At 39.9% G+C, this 22,092-nt stretch overlaps 1 protein-coding gene across 1 annotated transcript in view; it reads right to left on the bottom strand.

Annotated features, from left to right (window-relative positions):
• The window catches only part of LOC311491139 (adhesion G protein-coupled receptor D2), a gene marked incomplete at its 5' end in the record, with an annotated part of 79,975 nt that overhangs the window by 42,575 nt on the left and 15,308 nt on the right, over window positions 1-22,092 (bottom strand). Inside the window, one exon of the mRNA XM_084549000.1 lies at window positions 659-700. Within this exon, the coding sequence (XP_084405126.1) occupies window positions 659-700 (42 nt within the window). The remainder of the gene's footprint in view (window positions 1-658; window positions 701-22,092) is intronic.

The raw sequence follows: 22,092 nt of genomic DNA on the forward strand, positions 1-22,092 counted from the left end.
TAAAATGCAATATCTAAAGTTAACCACATTTACATAGGCTGAGAGCCACGTTTGACCAAGAGTGATTTTCATAACTTGAGTGTCATCCATTAAACCGCATCTCTCTGTCTTGACACTCACTAGCTCTCCACCCCCGCAAAGCCGCAGCGTATCTAAATGGTAATAACGCAGCATCTCAATATGATATTTCCTCACTCCTTCGTTGCATCTTGTTGGTTGCATGCTGTTTTTCCTTTTTTTGTCCTGCCGCGGTTACCGCTCGGAGCCCGGCAAAGCCCTGGCCAGCAGCTTTGTCAGGATGCTAAATGGAGGGCCGTGAGTTTAAAAACTTAAAGAGGCAGTGAAATATTAGCCAATGTGGGTGAGGAATGAGTGGCTGAGAACCGCAGCGTGTCAGTGTTAAATGGTCGGACTCGGATGCATATAAGTTAGTCCAAGCATGAAGGGCAGTGGGACGCACGCGTGGAAACGATGCCCCCCCCGCCCCCGCCTCCCCTCCCCTCCCCTTCCTCCCATCCCTCTACCCATCTGCAGACGCACGTTCACGCGCACACGTTCTGTCACACCCCACCCACACGGCTTTTAAGCAAGGAGCCCATCAGAAACTTGTCATTTCTCTCATTCACTCCGACAGCCTTGAGTCACAATGCAGACTTACCTCTGTGTTGTACACCCCATATATCAGAAAGATGAACAGGCCCTGCAAACACAGACAAAGAAAGAGAGGAAGGGGGAGAGAAGGAAGAGGAGGACAAAGTTGTTACTGTTGTTTTCTCTCTTATCCATTTAAAGAAAAAAAACAACATAAAAAGTAATGATTGGAGAGACATGTATGGCTGATTCCTACTCTACCGCGGCGCTTTAGAGCTGAAGAAGACTGTAATGAAAAGTAAGGAGAGAAGAAGTGGGCCAACTTCTCCAAACTGGGCCATCTCTATAAGGCTCGGCTTGCGTTTGTTTCGCCTACAATACTTTTGCTCCTCATTGCAGGCTGCACTAAGCCATCAAAGGCTCAAACCCAAGGTCTCACACAGCTTTATTGAAATAGAAAAATCTCAAGTGCCTGTGTTCAGTCTGTGCTCTTAGACACACACACAAACACACACATATATAAATACACGATTGAGTAGCAACAAACACACAGAGAATGCACAATATATGTATTGAAACGGGCCATCCATTAATTCGTAAACGTATACATCAGACACAATTCACAATCAATGAGAAAATAAAGATAGTATTAACAGAAACACACAAGATATAGCCTCAACCTGAAACACACACACACACACACACACACGCACACACACACACAAAGAGAGCAACCCAGGCCAGACGAGACTATCAAGGAAAACCATTGGAGGAAAGAAGAGGGAGAGAGACAGAGGGAGTATAATGAAAAAAATGACACATAAAAGAAGATATTTCATGTTCACAAAACTCTACGGCTAGTACCCAGGGCTCAAGAATGCCATGCCCTTGGAGGCATAAAGGCTGCACTTTTGGTCACAGAAAAACAGATATTTTTCATTCCAATTCATTGTGGCATCCGCTGAATGTACAAGCTGTGCATTTGCCTTCGGGCCATAATGTAATCGTGTTTCCTCAATGGAAACGGTGAGAGCAACATTCCCGGAGCAGATTGAACTGTGCCACAAAAGATGTACCAAGAAAAATGAAGAGGCAGGTAAAATCCTATAAATTCCAAGGCTGATAGATACAGTAGATTTCTTTGATAAGAAAACCACACATCAATGTGGGTCTAGCTAACACACACACACACAAAAAAACTTTTAAAAGTACATCTTTCCCCTTTCAGCGCTGAGAGTGTATTCGGTTTGCTTCATCTTTAAACGAGGGTGAGGACACATCCTGAAGACAGGCAGGCACAAGCCGTTCAAAGCATCAATCAAGCTGAGTTTGGAGCATCCAATCTTTGCCAGCGGGAGATCTCGATGCATCACCATTGACAACATGATTTGGGGTCCCATTCGGAGTGACAGGGAGACGATGGCTGACGATGGCGACCTCTAGCCCAAACTACTGCCCATTCACCTCCTATTGGCCGCTCTTGTCCTCCGGGGACTGAATTGCCCTGTCTGCCGCGCTGTCAGGTGACGCCTCAGGACATCCATCCTCTTACAACTGACAATTCCACTGGTCTCTGACATGCTAAATACAACAGACATCTTGTGATAAGATCTGAGACCTGGAATTTTATCTCTACACTTCTTAATTTTTATTGCATGCCATCTTGGCCACAGACAAATATAGCACAGAATGTAACTAACATTTTCTTAGCACAATATTACAATGAGAGGATGCTACCACTACCTGTAATTGAACAAATAACAGTAGATCTGAGATTTTGGACCCCTGGTTTATACTTCCTTACTCCATTTATACTTATAATCCTCCAATTCCAGCAAGTTGCATGACTAATCAAAGTTCCACATGGCAAAGAACTACAAAACAACTATCATGTAATGAAATCTTGTACTACAAGGGCCACAAAGCCTTAACCCCAAGCTAAGCATACGGACAAAGAAGCTGTATTTCACAAGTTGGTGGGCAAGATGACTTATAAGTCGAATTCAATCTACTAATTCGGATTTCTGGTTTATGATTATTTTATTTTATTTTTTCCCCCCACCACTTTCACATCCCTTGGGTTCCGGTAGCTCATAGTGAGGTCTTGTCAGTAGTCAGTAGCCTTAAACTGGTTTGGTTTTGTGGAGTCTGAACAAATAACAAATCGGTTTGCTTAAAATCTCTACCAAACAAAAGGCTGCAGCATAACCAATTTGTTTCAGCATCACAAACAAAGACACGCAGAAGGCCGCAGCAGTATACAAAGATCTGCTAAAAAGCAACCAAAATTTGCAGGATAATTGTTAAGTTGTACTCAATACGACAAGAAAGGGGACCAGTGGAAAAGTCTGAAGGATTCAGATATGGTGCCCATTTATACAGTGTACGTATGCGCAACCTAGCCGCAAGTATTTTGCCACAGTACCTTGCCTTGTCCGTGCCACTGCACATTTGAAAAGATCAGTAGAGAGCATTTTGTTTGAATACTTTTTGTTTTGAAAAAGTATTCAAACAAAACTGAATACTTTTTTTTTGAGGTGAGAACAAATGTTCTCTACTGTTTTCATTCAAGTGCTGGGTCAGCTGCAGGACACTATAGCTCAAAGAGGCTGGAAGGCTATCTTAGCTTGTATATAGATTTTATTTTCAATAATAAGGTTTAGTGGAAGCTCAAGGAAGAAGGCTTTTTTTTTCTCATTTTGTAAGGACTAACTATAATACTCATGAATACACATAACCAGCAATATGCAACCATGGCATCCTTATCAATACAGTGCTGCTAATAGAAGAGCAGTCATATAAGCACCTTTACACTGGATAATAAAGAAGCATAGAGAAAGAAGGTCGCTATAAGATTAAATAGGAATGCTCATGTAATGTAATTACAGTCAAAACCTATAAAGACTATTGACAACTGAAGACACAAGCGAGCATGTACACAGTCACACACATACAATAACAGGCAGTGGGTGGTTAATTTGCAACACATGCCCTATTGTATTGCATTAGAATTGCAATTCCCAACCTATTGTTGCAATTTGATTATCATGTTTTTGATCATTCCTCTTATTTGTAATTAATCTTTTGTTGTGTAGTGAACAAAGTGGGGAGAACATACTGTGTGCGTTATGAAAAATGATCTATTAAAGTCTAATTGAGTTAAAAATAAGTGGCAGCACAACAATAATGGCGGATTGTTTAAAATGTTAATTCATTAAAATCATTACTAAAAAACAAACAGACGGGAAAATGGGGCGCATTATTTAAATGCAAGGGATCTTTTCCAAACTCAGTCCTGTTTCTTTTGAACTCAGCTGAGAATGCTACAAATTTATGCAAAGAGTGAACGCGGTTGCTTTCAAAGTATTGCTATACCGTACATCAAACAGAGGAGCATAAATTAATTAGCATCCCGCTAATTAGGGAACAATTGTATATTTAAAAAGTTAAAGCCAACAAACACCGTGTTTGACCAAAAACATCGTCACCCCAGAGAGATGTACCATGTTGAAAAGCGAGACAGAAAATAGAATTTGTTTAAATGAGCAAGCGCAATCCTTCTTATCAGATACCGACTTTGTCTGAGAAAGCAGAAAGAACAAATCAAAGTCAGGGACTGATTCACTTTTAAGAACTTTATGTCACGTCAATTAAAGTGCTGGGTGCTGATAAGATTACATCTGATACAGTTTACTACTACTTATCTTGGAAATTTATCTTTGCTGTCCTTACAACTCACTCTAAATGAAAGCATCAACTCAGTGCATTAAATGTTTAAGTGGATCCATTAACTGCTGGATACCTTTGTAATAAAAGCTTTATTACAGTCTTTGTGAGTGAAAATGTTTAGTTGATTAACCTTATCTTCCTCAAATGTTAAACGCTAGAGGTTTTTAGGAAATAAATAATAAATAACGTGTATACGTGCATTTAGACTGGCACCATGTGTATTCTTGGATAAAATATGGTTTGAATTTCAGTTAACTAAAATCAGGTGCCAGACAGTTACAATTAATAAACGGAGGTATGACAGCTGCAGGTAACAACTAGCATATAATTAAATGAATCACAACTTTAATGTGTAAAGATTACTTTAAATAACAAGTGCAACATTATATTCATTAAACCTAAAAAATACAGAAAATACAACTAAATGCAGGCGTATTTACTGGGGTGGAACTTTAACGCGTTAATTACGATTAATTAATTACAAAACAATTAACGCAATTAAAAAAATTATCACATTTAATCGCAGTTTTCATTCCAAACAACGTGGAACGTTTGTCAGTGCACAATTTCCTGGTACACCGACTAGCTCGCCTTTTATTTAAATAAACTAGCTGATGGAAGTCTTGATAAAAGTGGAGTTTTGTGCAAATTGTGCAAAAAAAATAATAAATAAAAAAAAGATTTGCATACCACCAAAGCACTTCAACCCTATGGTGCCATCTAAATGCAAAGCATGTTGAAGTGAACACAGAAACCGCTGGAGCTGTTAGCAATAGCAGCCCCGGTTTGAGTATGGACAAGACGTGTGGGCAGCCCAAACTTTATTTTTTACCATTTAATACTGTTCGAAAAAGTACTTAAACTACTTAAAATGGCACCTTAACTTTAGGTCTGTTCAGTTTTGACCAGGGATATTTTCTTTCTTTTTCTACTGTTTTGAATTGAAATGCAATTAAATGTATTTTTCCAGACTTTAAAAGAGATTGAGTTTACAATATTCATGTCTGTGCCTATTATTTGATTCAGTTGTCCACAAAAATCCATTTAAATTGAAAAATGTTGCTTTTTGGGGCAAATATTGATATGCGATTAAAATGTGATTAATCAAGATTAATTAATTACAAAGCCTCTAATTAATTATTTTTTTAATCGAGTCCCATCCCTAGTATTCACACACAGATAGGCCACTAATATCTGCTACTTGCAGAGTTTTTCTGCTTTTATGTCTATGAACATGATTTCAACTTCAAATGTGGAATTTCCACCGGTTATTTTAGCTTTTTATCAAAACACATAAAACTGGCTGTAATTCCCACACTCAGTTTAGATGTGAAACCCCTCTAATTAAAGCCAAGAGTGAGCACTTTCAGCCCATATTCATTATGTAACTGTAGGCTGACTATGGGTCCGAACATTTGTGGACCTAACTATATCATTATGGATAAGAAAATGAATATAAGATGAGCAAATCTACACAATTTCACTTGTTTCCTGTCTAAAGAACTCATCCACCCATTAATATGCCCTTTCACACACACAACTCCACAACAAGCTTGACTGCTGACATTTATAAATCCGTGTTAAGATCCACAGCAAATACATTAGGCATTTTGTAAAAAGGACACAATTTTGTGACAGCAATGAGAAATTCATTGTCCTTTGTTCTACTTTGCTTTGTATGTGGCCCACCTGACACTCCAGTGCAATACCAGCACAAATAAATGCTCATTTACAGTGTTAGTCCCTAAACCTTTCCGTGTTATAAACGATTACAAATTCTCAGAGAACAATACCGCTGTATTTCCACACCCTCCCATACCTTTCAGCAGCCCTATTTCCCATCTCCATCAACCTCCCCAATTGTGTAGAGTTAAGGAGCAGAGCGCTGGCAGGCAGAAATCTCAGAAACCAGCAAGTTTATGACATCGTCCTTGGGAAACAAATTTTCAATGTACAGATATGAAAACTATGATTAAGGGAGAAAGGCGGTGTCTTGGCAAAGAGAGAAAGACTGGCAGGGCAGCTTTTTCTTTCTTGCAGGAATATATTGCTACTGTCAAGCCTTTTGTATGAGAGGGAGGTTAACATGAGGTATAATGACAAGCTGCATAACTACTTAGATGGTTTCCTTTTGTTTTAGAAAAACAGAACCAGAAGCAGCGTGACGTAAATGTTGTCATCTTCCCTTCCTCCTTGTAGTTTTTATGCAGTGGTACAAAAAGGTTTGCAGTAAAGCACATATATGTAGTACTTGCAGTACATAAGCAAACATTCAAAAATCATCAATGAAAATGTTTTGCAGAACATTATGAAGACACTGTGATATTGACCTGATAATTTTCTCGTTTGTGTTCAATTTTGTGGTAATTATGCATTCTAGGGACATCACAAAGCAATTGTTTCATTCTTGAGTCCTCATTTGTACCAACTTTGAAGAAATTTGCTCAAGTGATTCTGTGATATCGTGTCTACAACAATCGGATGCACAGCACGTACTTATGGATGGACACACACAGATAATGCAGCTACGGCTGTTCATGTAGTGTAGGCATTAAAAAAAATCCTTATCTTTTTGTTATTCTCACACTGAAATCATGATCACAAAAATAAAGTCCTTTTCCCTCAGTGAATCCGATCACAAGTGACTAGCCTAAATTACAGATGTGAACACACCCAGGAAGCATTGAGGATGTATTTAAGAGATCCAATCTCTGACCACATTTGAAGGAGGTCTGCATATGTCCGCATTCCTTTGGTATTGTGAACACAATGCGTCCTGAGTCACACTAAAGACCGCCTTGCTCTTGCATCAGCAGAGTTTTGTCTCATTCATTCAGAAAAAACAAATCACACAAAAGTGCTTTTATAAATGATCATCTGAAAAGGAAAAAGCACCACCGTAAGTGATGTATGTTTGTGCCTTTTAAAATATTCTGTCCTTGTAGCTGTAAACTTATTTACTATATAATAAGTTTATCTAAACAAGAATTAACATTCATCCATTCAATCTCTGTAGCCGTTTGTCCCCTGGAGGGTTGCGGGGGGACCTGGAGCCTATCCCAGCTGTCACTGGGCCAGAGGCAGGGTACACCCTAGACAGGTCGCCAGTCTATCGCAGGGCTAACACAGAGAGACAGACAACCATTCACACTCATACCTACGGCCAATTTAGAATCACCAGTTAACCTAACTAGCAAGTCTTTGGACGGTGGGAAGAAGCCGGAGTACCTGGAGAGAACCCACACAGACACAGGGAGAACATGCAAACTCCACTGTGCCACCAAGCATTAACAAATTAAAGTATTTAAAATGAGTACCATGTGTGTAATTTTGTCATTAAATAACATATCCACGCATGGTCAATCAAGATGCCTTTATTATCAGAGATTATGGTGCGCATGAAAGCTTCCACGGTTGGAGTTATAATCTATTTTAAGTTTTGTGCCGGTAACTAACATCAGGGCAGAAATCAATAAATACTAACTTAAAATTCTGAAACAGTGGTAGACATCAATCGGAGAAAGCCGCTGTTAAAAAATAGTCTACTGCGCCCCGAATGACGTTGTGTTTATTTGCATACACAGTGTGAAACTGAGATTGGATTTGAAGAGCTGGCTGCGAATGCGTGTGTAGACACATGCTAATGCCAGGTGTGAACGCAGGGACTAAAAGCTGGCCACGTGAGATCGGATTACCCAGGATGGATGTTAATGCAAGGTCTGAACAGAGCAGTAGTCTCCTCTGCCAAACTGCCAAAAGCAAAAGTTAAAGGTCCTCGTGGTGGAGACAGAAAGACAGAAAATTAATGTGTGTGGGAAAAGCACCTGTGTCTGAAGTTCCTCATTAAGTGGAGTGATAATTGCTTTACTTTATTTTTATGCAATAAATATACAATTTTGAGTTAAATGGTTATTGCCAGGTGAAATAAAGAAAAAATGGTTATCGCGATCAATTTGATGGAGACAGACGTGATCACTATAAGCAGTTTCAACTGTATATGCAGAATTAGTCTTCTCATCAAAAAGATAGCAGTATTTGGTTACTCACTTTAGAGCAATGGTAAACCACATGTTCCTCACAGTTTTCAGTAAAACTTCAGTCATTGCCATTGCTCAATGTCAAAAATCATTTATACTTGTCTAAACCGACATCAAAAATCGTGACAGACATATTTTTCACAACGACAACTCTCTCTGAAGACCACAACCTCCACATCCTTTGAGAGAATTTCAGGCCTCAGACGCCAACTATGAGAGGTATTTGAACAAGCTGGACCCGACGTCAAATATCCTAGCCCAAATTCAAACACACAGAGACACTTTTCACAAATAGAGCTATCTGCATCTGCACTTGGCAAAAAAGGGGAGGAAAAATTCTGCCCTCGCACCTGGTAACCATTAAGGAAATGAGAGACAGAAGAGGTTAAAACGCTGTGATGGGGAAAAGAGAAGAAATTCACACTTCTGCGCTGGGACTTGCTAATGTCTCTGACCCCTCCACGCATAAACAGTTTAATTAACATGTATACATAACTTTCACTTTAACTGCTCATGGCATGTCAAATCAAAGTGTCTGTCAAAGCTGTGAAATAGGGAGTTGATACTCTGCAGGTCCTCAGTTCAAATCCCGCTCTGTGTAACTGCTCCAGCTGGCCAGAGAAGCTGGCAAGAAGACGTGAATGCAGACAGACAGAAAGGCAGGTAGACGGGCAGCCTGCCACTCTGTCAGTTTGATGATGTAAACATGTCCCAATAAAACCTTTGTAACACCCAGGCCTGCTTGAGCTGCGGAGGAAAGACTATGAGGTTTTCAATGGAAACACAAACCAAACACCGAAGATCTTAACGTGGCCTAACGGGTTTTAAAAATCTGGATGGCATCAACATCACTGAACATGAGATTGAGCATATACAGGCTCTCAGTCACGTTAAGGTTGGCCTGTGTTGAACTTAAAATCTTTAGAAAGAGACATTTATCAACTTAAACTGCAACTTCAACCTTGGTTGATGACCAGCTTGACTCCCAGTCCTCCATCTTTACAGTGATTGTAATACTGCAACTGGAAAAAGCTGCAGTTTATTAGTATTTATTTAAATGTACAGGCTATGATGTCCGTCAAAAACCCTTACACTACTTTGTTCTGCCGTAGATAGACTGTGTGTGTGTGTGTGTGTGTGGGTGGAGTGTGGGCCAAAGTTCTCTTCCTGTTTCCAACCTATTGTCCATTATTAGGGAAAGTGGATAAGTTATTATTTGAGAAGAGCTATTAGGATTCCCTGTTTCTTTCCCACACACGCATCCAGTCTGCCGGGCTGTCACATTGAGGAGGGGACCCCCAAGCCAGCCTGCCTCTACGGGGTGTACAGCTACAGAGGAAAACTGAGAGCGTACACACACACACAAACAGGCACACACTGAGGCCAGCAGCAACGCCAGTACTGGTGTGTGATGGCTCAGGAGAGGAGGGAGAGTTATTAGCTTAGCCCTGAACCACCTACTTAATATAGGGGCCGGCGGTGATCGCTAACAGAGCCTGGCAGAGGTGACAGCTTTTGGCCCTGCTTGAGGAAATCCAATTGAAAAGCAGCCAAGAGGAACAACAAGCCCGAAACAGATGTTGCTCGCTACCACCGGTGCAACTTGGGTACACACAGCCCGGCGGCAACAAAGCGCGATGGCAAAGCTGACACACAAACGTACACGCAGCGAGACACCGAGTCGAGCGCACGCGCATGTGCTGTGAAGAAAAACTGTACAACAATGACACCTTAAACGGAATAAACTAGCGCAGTTAAATGTCCATAAACGCACATATTATGATTTATAAAGTTCAGTCTTGTAGATTCCAATCTTTTCATTGCAAGGGGCATTTTTAATATTCTGATTTCCATCCTGACTTTTGCATTGTTGATTAAATACAGTTTTCTACATGATATTTAATATACTATAAGTTCTCCTTCAAAGAATCAGTGTTGTGAGTTTGAACAAGGATGCATGAACCTGGCCAACACGGCTGTATTTAGGCAGAACAGCATAATAAACTTAAAAGCATATTACATTAAAAATTTAAATTAAAATACCCGTAACCCGTCCACCAACGCACAAACATACACACTGGGCATTCCCCTCCAGTTTAAAGGTGATTGAAGGATCTATAAATCTGGCAATCCAAGGCTAGCAATTTTTTTCCCTTTAATGCTGTAGCTCAAAATGCTCAGAATCTGGCAGCTATGAAATTAAAAGTAAAAGAAGGGAGTTAAAAGCATCTATATTGAGCAGGGGCCAAAATCTTGCTCCCCAGAGACCAACCCAACCATCCATCCATCAATCCCTCCTCTTTTCTTTTTTAACATCTGCCCTGCTAGGGCATCTCAAATAAAAAAAAATAAAAAACACAACACATAGGCCCTCAAATCATTACAGCACCTTGCTACAAAATTAATTGAGTTTGGCAAGGTTGGCCATGCCTTAGTCATAATAACATTCATTTATTTTTTCTCTCTCTCTTACCGCTACTGCAAAAGAGCAAGGAGGATAGAAGGGGGGAGGGGGAGAGAGAGATAGAGATAGAGAAGGGGGGAAAACGGGCTAAAATCAATTGTGACATATCTTTATTACCAGTCGATGACAAATGACAGCACATTTGCCATTGCTCTGGTATTGTGTCAGTGTATGTCATATCGATTTTACATCAGATGGACAAATGTTATTGATGAAGTGCTCAAGAAACAGACGAGCACTCTATTTTACTAGTTTTTACGTTTAAATAAACTAGAATGATGGAAGATAAAGGAGGTGATGGGCTGGCGAAGTGTATATTTCCATTTGTTAATACCCATAATTTTATTTTTACTTCAGCATTAACTGAATTCCAAGGACTTCACTCAAACCCAGGCCTGTTTAAAGACCAACGGGAGTTGATAACTACGCCCTGAACCTGATCACACTGCGCACATGTGGTAATGTAATGGGGGGAGTGGTAAAGAGAGAATGAGACAGAGAGTGAACTGTAAACAAACTAGCTTTTAAACAAGACAATTTAGGATTGCATGTCTTAGGCGCCAAGAAAAACACAGCCATGGAAAACTGATACAAACTTTTAACACATGGGTCAAAGAAAGAGGCTTTGAACTGGTGAGGGAAAGAACGCTGCCAGCACATTGAGCTGTTTAATTAAAAATACTTAAGTATCCAATGGGCCTTTCTGGGGCGCCTTCTTGTCAAATTGTGTGTGATCCTGCTGTCAATCTTTCAAGGTGTTTTGCACTGACAGAGGAAAAAATGTTAGAAGAGTTGTGAGACACAGCAGCCAGCCAGGCAAAGGGTCGGCTTATAGAAAACGTACATATGAACAAACACAAGTTATATACACTTTGTTTACACACACTCTATTGGTACTGTATATAAGGTGGTCAAGTTACAGACACCGACATATGTGCTGTACATAGAGTAGATGTCAATACTATATCAGTGAATACACACACATGTGTACACATTTAGATTTATGAATATGAATGCACCTCTAGTCCGATACAGATTCAGGATCCATTTACACCTGGTATTGACAATTTTGTCTCAATTATGTAATTCTAAATGTAAAGTAAACGAGCTTCATTGACCATGTATACACATATGAGGAATTTGTTCTCTGCATTAATCTATCCATTTGTTCACAAAGTTACCTCACGTTTGATCCCAGGAAAGAAAAATTCACACCAAAAAGAGGGGTCACACCAAGCATTCATGTGATTATTTTTTTCTGCTCACTGCACTTTGTGTAGTTCATTCCAGCATTTCTGAATGCATCTCCGCTATACTTTTACTAAAACTGACTTGTGCCAATTCATGGAATGACAAATTTGTCAAAATAAACCACGCACAGAAAACAATGGAAATTTCCTCAGCTGACTCCCACTACATAGAAACATACGTTTCCTACCACATAAAATGCTTCCAGCTGAGCCCAACAGATGCTGAACAAGTTTGCATAGTGTGCATGCATCTGCATGCACAAATTACATAATTTATGACAACTGGCAAGGTTTATTTAGTAATGCATTATGAAGCAGACTGTCTCTGACAAGCAAAGGGGAAACAAGCAGCGCTGAAGCAACGTTTAATGTAGAATCAAAACTGTCAGAAAGAGGTGTTCTAGACGAAGACGAATTACATGAAGGTGACACGTTTTAATGTTTTGTTACAAATTCCTTCACATAGCACACAAGATACCAACCCTAATACAGGCACTCCACACTCGCAATCACTAATTGCATTCATAGGCAAGCAAATCCTAGCCAAAGGTAAAGGTTCTCTCAGTGAATGTGTGTAAGAAATGTCCATCCTGTGCTACACGTACATAAACAGAGCCCTAACTTACCGTGGAACAATAAATATTTGCCCATGGTTGACTCGTTTTGTGTTGTACGCTCCCAGATATTCATTTGGAAATACTCGCACGAAAACTAAAATCTTAAATCAACGGAAAGATAAGTGTGAACACACAAACACACACCTTATGCATGCAACAGCAACATTTGAACTGAACACCTAAAATTGCACCACTGACAAGTCTGTGTTGCAGTGCCCTTGACTAACAATGACAAATGGATGCAATATGCAAAGTCTGAAAAAGCTGCTTTTCGGGTCCCAAACAGGGAAAAAATACTGCACCGAGCACCATTACGGGACGCGTTTGCTCTCCTGCTTCCCAGTTAAAGTGAGCCGAGCTGAGGTTAATGGCATGTGTCAGAAGGTAGTGTATAAGTGTGTGTGTGACGTGCGTCAATATAGGTGTAAGAGAAAAGAAAAGAAAGAGAATATCTTCCACTTATTTAGGTGTGTGAATTGTCAATCGATAACTTGTGTCACAAAAGTGTGATGTAAAATAAAAAAATTAATAATATGATAATCTAAAAATTAAAGGGTTTCTCATGAAGCAGAAACAGTTTTACACAACTCCAGTGTCACTGTCTGTCTAATTTTGTCCGGTAGCTAAAAAAGATTGTATCTTCCGATACTGTTGAGCTCAAATATGTAGTGTAGTATATTTTCAGATTTCCTTTTAGTCAAATTCGGGATGCCAGGATTAAAATTTGCTCTAATAAGTGAGAACTTGACATTGATCGGCAAAACCTACAATGAGAGTAATATTACACCGGGCAAAATTGCACAATTTGAAAGGGGATCTGAAATAACCTTGTCTCTCCCTGTGTGTGTTATGTGCATGTAGTTTCTGGGTCGTATGTGCGGTTCTGTGTTCACTTCTGTATCTCCCCGTATCCGTGTAGTTGTCCGTGTGTGCATGCGCGTAGGTGTGTGCTACAGCACCACCAGGGTGGCAGGGTGTATCCATCATGATAAACCGGCAGACTCGGCAACTGTCACATGCAATCACACTTCACTACGGTTCGCAGGACTTCAAAGTGAAAATGAATGGTAGTTCATCGACATGAAGACTTCATATATCTTCATCTTTTTTCTCCCCCCTCTTTCTCTCTCTTTTATTTTTTGGAAGAGACTTGTATCTTCTCCTCTCCCGGCCCCCTTTTGTTATGAGTTTTTGTCACAGTCTGAAATGCATGGTGGGACAGTTAGATTTAAAATAATAAACAGATATCATATATAGCATTTTTATCAGGTAATTTAAATAGGCAACTCTAAAGTTTTTACTTTAATTGGATAAATTCAGCACTAAAAAGGTCAATTTATGTCATTTGCATAAAAGAAATAAAAAAAACCCCACTGTATTACTGTACTGCTGTAAAAGTTACAACTTAAAGCTGCATTAGGATGTCTGTGGCAAGCAGAGAACTCAAAGCCAAGCTTAGTAGTGAGTCCAAATACAACAATGACAACTGAAAGTTTACTGGACCCCACAATTAAAATCTTATTGCTCTTATTGAAAGAGACCAAAAATGAGACTCTCGGTGTAATCCTATTTAAAACCACGTGTTATTTGCATAATCACCTCAAAAACCATTTGTTTGCAGGATGTTCTGACTTCTCCGCATTGTTGCGCTCTGCTATTAACACACAGGTGACTTTTGTGAGCTTGTTGAACGTCAGTGGCTGCTCGTGATATTGAATCAACTGCTTTTAAACGTTGTCAACCAGAGCTAGCTGTCAAACTGACTAATAAACACAAAGACAAACCCCAAAACAGCAAAACTTTCACATAACATGGAGTTCTCTGATCGGACATTAACATAAAAAGAATTTTCAAGCTTTGTATATTCACAGAAAATGTAAATTCTAAAATAAAGTATACTACTGTTGATATCCACTAAAATTTCCCAAGTAAAACCTCACAATTTTCAATTAACTGACTTCATTGTAATGCAGTGACACAGAAACTCCATTTGAAATTAACAAAGTCTAAGTGAACATGGCACGTGTTAAATGTGATCATTTTGTAATCCACTAAAAAGCCAAATGAGACATAATAATTCCAGCGCTGTAGCTGCATCAGCAGTGAAAAACGGCTTGCCTTTAATCTAATTATGACTTTGAAATGACACCGCGCTTTTGAAAACTGCAAAGATCATGCTATGGGTCTGCCTGCCTCTCGCCACCTCTCTCCGCCCCAGCCCAGGCCCTGCTCTCGCTCTCCAAGCTGTTTGATTGGCACATGCTTTCACTTAATGAGGGATAATTACTAAGGAAAACAAGTGGGAGACCACATCTGCTCAGTGTAAAAAGAAATCCAGGCCTGGTGCAATCTGTCAGACAGGGCTTTCAGGTTGCGTGTGTGTGTGAATGTTTTACCCACCTTCAGTGGCCTCCCATGCACAACACAAACCCTCCAGGACCCTCCCTCCACCCTGTCCCGACAAGAAGCAGATTAATAGGAATCAGCATGTGGCTGTAAACACTCAGCGGGAAGAGTGTATATCTGTGTGCGTTGACATGCGTAGGAAATGACCCAGGGTATCTGTCTAGGACTGGCTAGGGGCCATAGCAGGAAGGGCAAAAGGCCAGTAGGGACGATCAACATCCCAATCAGTGTCCTGCTGCCAGAGCTGTTGTTCTCCAGCTCCTGTCGTCACTGTTTTGTTTACTTTCACACAATACCATACTGTAATGGTAGTAAAATACACAGGTAGCTGCCCGGCTTCCCAGACACCACCACCCATCGCCCATAAATCATCTCTGCATCGGCTGTACAGTGTGCTAAATGGTCTCTTAATGACCTGCTTGTGCTGACAGGTAGTTGTCGTGATTATAGTCTAAAGCTAATGGGGTAAATTAATTTAAAGGGGACCTCTACGCATTTCAAGGGTGACATAGGAGTTTAAAGCATTTTCTTTTAAAGTTATAATCCTGCACACTTATATCGGTCATCTGTCAAATCTGAAGAACGCGCAGACACAGCTTTCATTTATTGAAATCATTTAGAAAGAGCGTAGAGTCAGAGGGTTTATTTGTTTTAACCCGAACTCAGCAAAAAGAAATGGCTCACATGTAAATACGTGTAAATTGGAACCGATATTTGACAGCCTTTTAACACCCCCTCCCCTTCCCTACACCCTCACCGCCCTCCTCAAATCCCACCCCGACAACCTCCCTGCCACCCACCCACTAAAAGAACAACAGGGTTTTGCTTTCTTGCCCTGTGCTGACCCAGTTCCCGCTAATTACCTGCAAAGTACACATCAAAGTTGCGGCAAATCTACAGATCTGCCGCAACGTGGCAGGGTAAGGAAAACCAGGACTATTCCTAACCTAGTCACCCCCAAGCCATCACCGATATGTGAATGCATGTGTGTGTGTTTGTGTGCACATGCGAAGCGGTGTCAGCCGATACAAAAGACAAGGCGGTGAACTTATAAATAGAACGGTCATTGTTTCGACGCGAGCAATTTAAGGTGTCGGGAGTCGTTCCTGACGCTGACTGGGTGAGGAGGGGGGATGAGGAGAACAAGTGAGGTCATGACGTTGGGACTCAGCTGATGGGATAACATGCTTGGTAACATGTGTACGCACACAAAGACTAGATGCACCTCCCGTGTATCACTAATGACTTCAAAGCATGGACAAAAATATAAAATTTAAATGTGCAAATGAGACTCATAGCACTTTCTCTGCCTCTTTCTCTCTCTCACACACAGAGGTTTGGTTGGACAGGGGCAAAGGGGATGGTTTGCTTTCTTATGACATGGTCTATTACTAAATTGAGCTGGCAGGTAATTCTAAGGCAAATAAATGCCAGCAGGTTTAACACAAGGAGAGGTCTTTGGGGTGGCGGGGCTAGCAATGACAGGAATTCTCTCGCCTCTTTTGACAGGAAGCTTATTATTCTCCCCGCTTTATTTTCCCAGGCAACCTTTTTAAAAACTGATCTCTCCAAAAAAGAAAAAAAGAAATCAGTTCTTCCTCAATATGAACTGCCGTGGCTGCTTGTTCAGTTTTGCTGGTCTTTGCTGTCTCTTTACTCCAAGACTTAATATTTACCTTAGAATAAAGGCTGACATTCTTACAGCTTCTTTGACTGGCTCCTTTTCTGTAAATGTTAAGTGTACTTAGGTGACCATTTTTACAGTTGATTTTTAAGCGCAAAATCCTTGACGCTTGCATTCTGAATCAAGCCTCCGTCTGTAAGAAATCCCCCTTTATAAACAGGTGAACACACATCATTATGAAATGTTATACAGAGCTCTGATTTCACTGCTTTTCAAACTAAAGGATATATAAAAGAAAGATGAAAAGAGACAACAGGGAGAGAAAAAATAAGTACAAGTTGAGACAAAACACACTATAAATACACCACTTTAAAAAGCCGTGCTATATCCTCATTATAAGTGCCATCTCAGACGAGCGTGGTGGGAGCGCTGACCTTGGTATCCCGTTTGAATATTGTTTTAATGCCGCGCCTGGTAATTGAGGATGCAATGCAAACAGTGGACTCTTTTTTTTTTTCAAAGGGAAAGTTTTTATTTTTTTTTCAGGCAGCAGGAATGCAAACAATCGTGTCGTTGTATTTATCTGTTTGTTTTTCAACCCTATCTCGTAATTATCGGAGCCGCCAATTAAAATATGGACTTATAAATAAATCCCCATGATTTTACCTATGATTACATTAACTTAAAAATTTTCATCATCCTCAGAGTTTAGTTTCTTTTTTATATTTGCAATAATCTCGTTAAATTGTGCATTCTGTCATTTGTACATAATAATGTGTATCTGTGGAAGTTTTTGTATTTGTAAAAAAAAAAAAATATACAATTCCATTTAGTGAATAACTACATGTATACTGTGAGGATATTAACTATTTTTGTATAAAACATGTGCACTGAAGTGGACTGATGTCGCTCCGACAACGGCATAAATTCTTTTTCTTGTCCCAGTACGTCCAGTACATTCCACTCTACTGGGAGAGATGGCCGCTGTTTAAAAATTGCGTGTGATCTGAGATCCAGCCGACAATGAATAAAGACGTCAGGGGAATATGGTTCCTGTTTTCTCAAACACCGCAAAATGAAAAACATTTCCCACCATAATCTGACCGGTGAGAGGTTTGCCATGTGTGCATGCGTGCATGGCTCCTCGGTGTGTCACCGTATGAGTATGTAAGCATGTACGGTCTGTGAGCATGCAAGCAAGGACCTGGTTACAACCAAGGATGTGCTGATATAAGGTTTGGGTTGATCCTAACTGTATAATTCACTTTAACATTAAACAGCACTCAAATTAGCAATGTACTAAATCCTTGAGGATTATTTATTAGAACCTTGAAATTTCACAAATCGCATTTTAATTTAACATTTCTTTTACACATTAAATCACTTCTACTTACAATTAAATGTTCATGTCTCAGGTTTAATCTTTTGCTATAAGAACACAGATGCATACCCACACTACAAATCATACATTAGATTGCTCAGTGATTCTAAACAATAGATCAATCCCACTAAAACCATACTGTATTGAGAAAACGTCAGCTGTTGTATGCTCTTTAGCAGTCTTTCGACAAAAAAAAAAAAAAAAAGTCTGGTAAGCCTCAGTTACAACACGGTACAGCAGGAAAATAAAAGAGGGAGGGGAACCAGGAAAGGAAAATTGGCTTTGAATGGGCCGGTTGTGCGGGACCAGATGAGCGGACTGAAGCTGCCTGACTGGGAAACTGGATCCAAGTTCTGGTGTTTTTGTTTCTTCTGCCAAATCAGAAATTAAAATAACTTCTACCTCCATCGTCTATAGGGCATTGAGGGTAGCGGTGGCAAGCACTCACACACACACACACGCATGCACACTCACTCACAATACTTATGAAGGCATTATACCAAAAAAACAAATAAAATAAAATAAAATCAAGCTGGCCTTTACAAGATTGCAAGTGAAAGATCACACATGGACACACAAACCGAACATCCCTTTTTAGAGGGCTTTGGCTTATTGACAGCACACTCCAGTTTTTGCAGTTTATTATGCGCGGAGGTAAAGATTAAAGTAAAGGCTGAAATTATAATTTGTAGATGAAATATTTTCGATGCCCTGTATTTTTAGGATGCAAGAAGTCAACTGCCTCACAACAAATTGCAGACCTCAATATGGATCCACTTTCCTACTCATTTACTTATTTATTTAGTTTCTTAGTTTGTAGTGGTTAGTTCTGAGATGACTTTGCTCTGATTCTTATAGAAGCATCGAAGCTGCAGGTTGAGTCAAGGTGATATTAAGAGCGCACCTTCTCCCACTTATAATATATAGAAAAGTTTTCACTCTTTCCTACCACCTAGCAAGGCCTTAACGCCTAAATAAGGGCTCTCAGAAAAGTGTTTTGATTTATGAAACATTCACTGAGTTATTCATTCAAACCATACGGACTTCTGTAGGAGTCGGACGATTTGTCAAGTAAGCTTCAAGCGTAAAATCAAATATATCACTAAACAGTATTTCTATTGTGCTGAACCAAAAATAATGACAGCATAAGAGCAAAAGCAGAGTGCAAAGCGATGAGAACATTAACTCTACTATAATATTTTATATTAGCATTTTCAGGAGCTGTGCTTGCTTTTTTTCGTGGCCTACGCTGAAAACTATTTCACATTTAATAAATAAGAAAATACGCAATGAATCCAAATTTGTGTGCGTGATCTTTTGTTGTTGTTGTTATTTTTTTACCCTGTGGGGCTAGGACACTGAAGTGGAAATGGTTATAGGTTGGGGAGGACTAAAACTGGTCAGTGATTCTGTGTTAAATGAGAGTGGTCATATTTTGGGACAACCTCCAGCCTAAATTTAGCTGTTTTCATGCCAAAAACCAACAGTAATTTCTCCCAGTATGTTTTTAAGCCTCAAGAGCAAGAGGAAACAACAATTTATAAACCCGCTACTATGACAGGATGACAGAAAAGCCTACACATAAAAGAAACTGGCTCAGAATTACTAATTATTAACTATAAGAAAAGCCTCTGAATCATTTAACAATAATATTAAATGGTTGCTCAAACCAATAAATAATAATTCTGTGAATGAAATTCAGTGATCACCTCATCTCAGTTTTTCCAGATGTGTATAATTAATAAAAGGCGGATTAACTCTTAACACCTCCCGTATCCGGCTGTGTTGATGCCACGCTTTGTGCATGAAGCTAAACAAGGAACAGAACCACTGACTCAAGTAGTACAAACAGTTTATAGTCACAGAGCCACCGGGCAAAAAAAAAAAAGAAAAATTACCCCTTCACAAACAATCACTTCACACACTGTAAAAACATTGCTTACTCACACAACAAATCTCCCATATGGCAAAAATCAATAGGCAGAGCAACACTCTATTGATCATATCTATATCTTGGATACACTTTGATGCTCACCAGCCGAGTGTGTTCTGGTGTAAGTTGGGTGGGGTAGACGGGGCATTAATTTCAATGCAAACAATATTCATTTTGAGGCTGCTTCTTTAGAACTACTGGTAAAATGGGTATTTCCACAGTCGTTTTTTTTTCTTTGCATTAATGAGTATGCATCTAATGCGGCTTCATGAACGTGAATTGGTGAATTTAACCACTTTTAAATTGTGACTCAGGCAACTTTATGTACATGGTAAATCTATAGATGTGCATCTTTAATTGTGAGTGAAATGATAGCTTCGTTGAATGCCTCTAAAATCTCATCACCACTTGCCGGTCTGTTCATTTGATCAGAAAACTGAAAATGTTGCTGTCATCAGTGCCTGTGATATAAAAGACCTTAATGTGATATGAATGAAAGAGCTAAGATAAACTGTCTCATTGATTTCTCTATATATTTGCTCTGTAATGACAAGGAACAGGGCTGCCCCCCACAGGAGGCAAACGGACATAACAGAAATAAAGGGGGATACATCGTGGAAAGATACCTTCCCTGCAAAGTCACCAAAATAAACTGCGAGCAGGGACTTCATGCACTCTCAACAACTTGCAGAGGACAATCATTACCCTAACATTTTCTTTCCAACTCCCTAACTTCCTTCACCTCTCCACTTTGTTTTCTCCCTCTCATTTCCAGCCTCTTCTCCCCCTCGCCGTCTTCCTCTGCAGCTCTAAGTTATTGATAGTTTAAAGTTATGGGCTAATAATAAGATGGACACTGCATGGCCAGGAGCCTATTATACCCAGGTAATGGATAGTGCAGGGGGTTTGAATGACATTGCCCAGAGATTGGATGACAGAGGATGGAGCAATTTATGGGCTACCCAAAGAGCCCCCGTCCCCCTTTTACTCACACACACACACACACGCACACATACACGCACTGCACTGCATGCTATTTATCACCGGCTTGATAAGGAAGCAGATGAGGCATGTCTGTATTTATGGTGAAGATGTTCATAAAAATAACTGGCTCAGAGTAGGAAGTTAGAATTGACTAAGGGGAACAGTATATCGACTAAAAACTCTTTGGGCACCTCAGTGAAGCAGAACAATGACAGATAGATATAATTATTTGTTTTTTGCTATTCTTGTTTGAAATTAAACCTGACGTACCATTTCTATAGTTTGGTTTTTACATTCACTGGGCATTTTATTTGGTTTTTTAAACTCATCCATGTTCATCTCAATGTCTTTTTACCTTAATGAGGCACAGACAAATAAGGTGCTGCGTGATGGTCGGCAGACTAGTGAAGAAAAAAGTCACGAAACAGCTTGAATAACTTCCACATACCAGTGAAGTAGTAAAGCAAATGAAGCATAATAAGGATACAGACAAGCTCTGTGCGCTACTTTGCCCTCAAAGTGAGCATCATCTGCCGTTCATGGAACACAAGCGAGAATCAAAAGCCCTTAGTGCAGAGGTCAGTGTAGCAGACATATGCCTTCACACAAGGTCTGCTGTGTGTTTGCTCATAATGGCCCGCTCAGGTGCGTATTGAGAAAAATAACGGCAACAGTGGAGATACTTCAGACACTGTTGTCAGGATGGAGGAGGAAGAAGAGGAGCGAGGAGGGCATGAGGGAGAGCAATGAAAAAGGCTTGTCAACATTATCTGTTTTATTGATTTAACAGTAAAGGCTTGCCGCTTAAGCTTTATGTTGCTTTGGCTGGCCCCATTGAAAATACAACAGCTGCAAATAAAAAACGATTTCCTAAAGGAAACCTGAGTGTTCTTATTCATTTTGTTTTTATTATTTTTATCTCCTCACTGCGAGCTCGGGTTTTGCATGCATCACTGTTAATGCTTCACGCAATTCATCACCTTTATGAGTGCTGATTATGGTGCGGATATGTCCTACTGTACTCTCGCGGAGGGATCGATGACGGCGAAGAAGGCAAGACTGTCTTTTATACAGTG

Source organism: Chelon labrosus (assembly GCF_963514085.1).
Source record: "Chelon labrosus genome assembly, chromosome: 7".
Classification (NCBI taxonomy): Eukaryota; Metazoa; Chordata; class Actinopteri; order Mugiliformes; family Mugilidae; genus Chelon; species Chelon labrosus.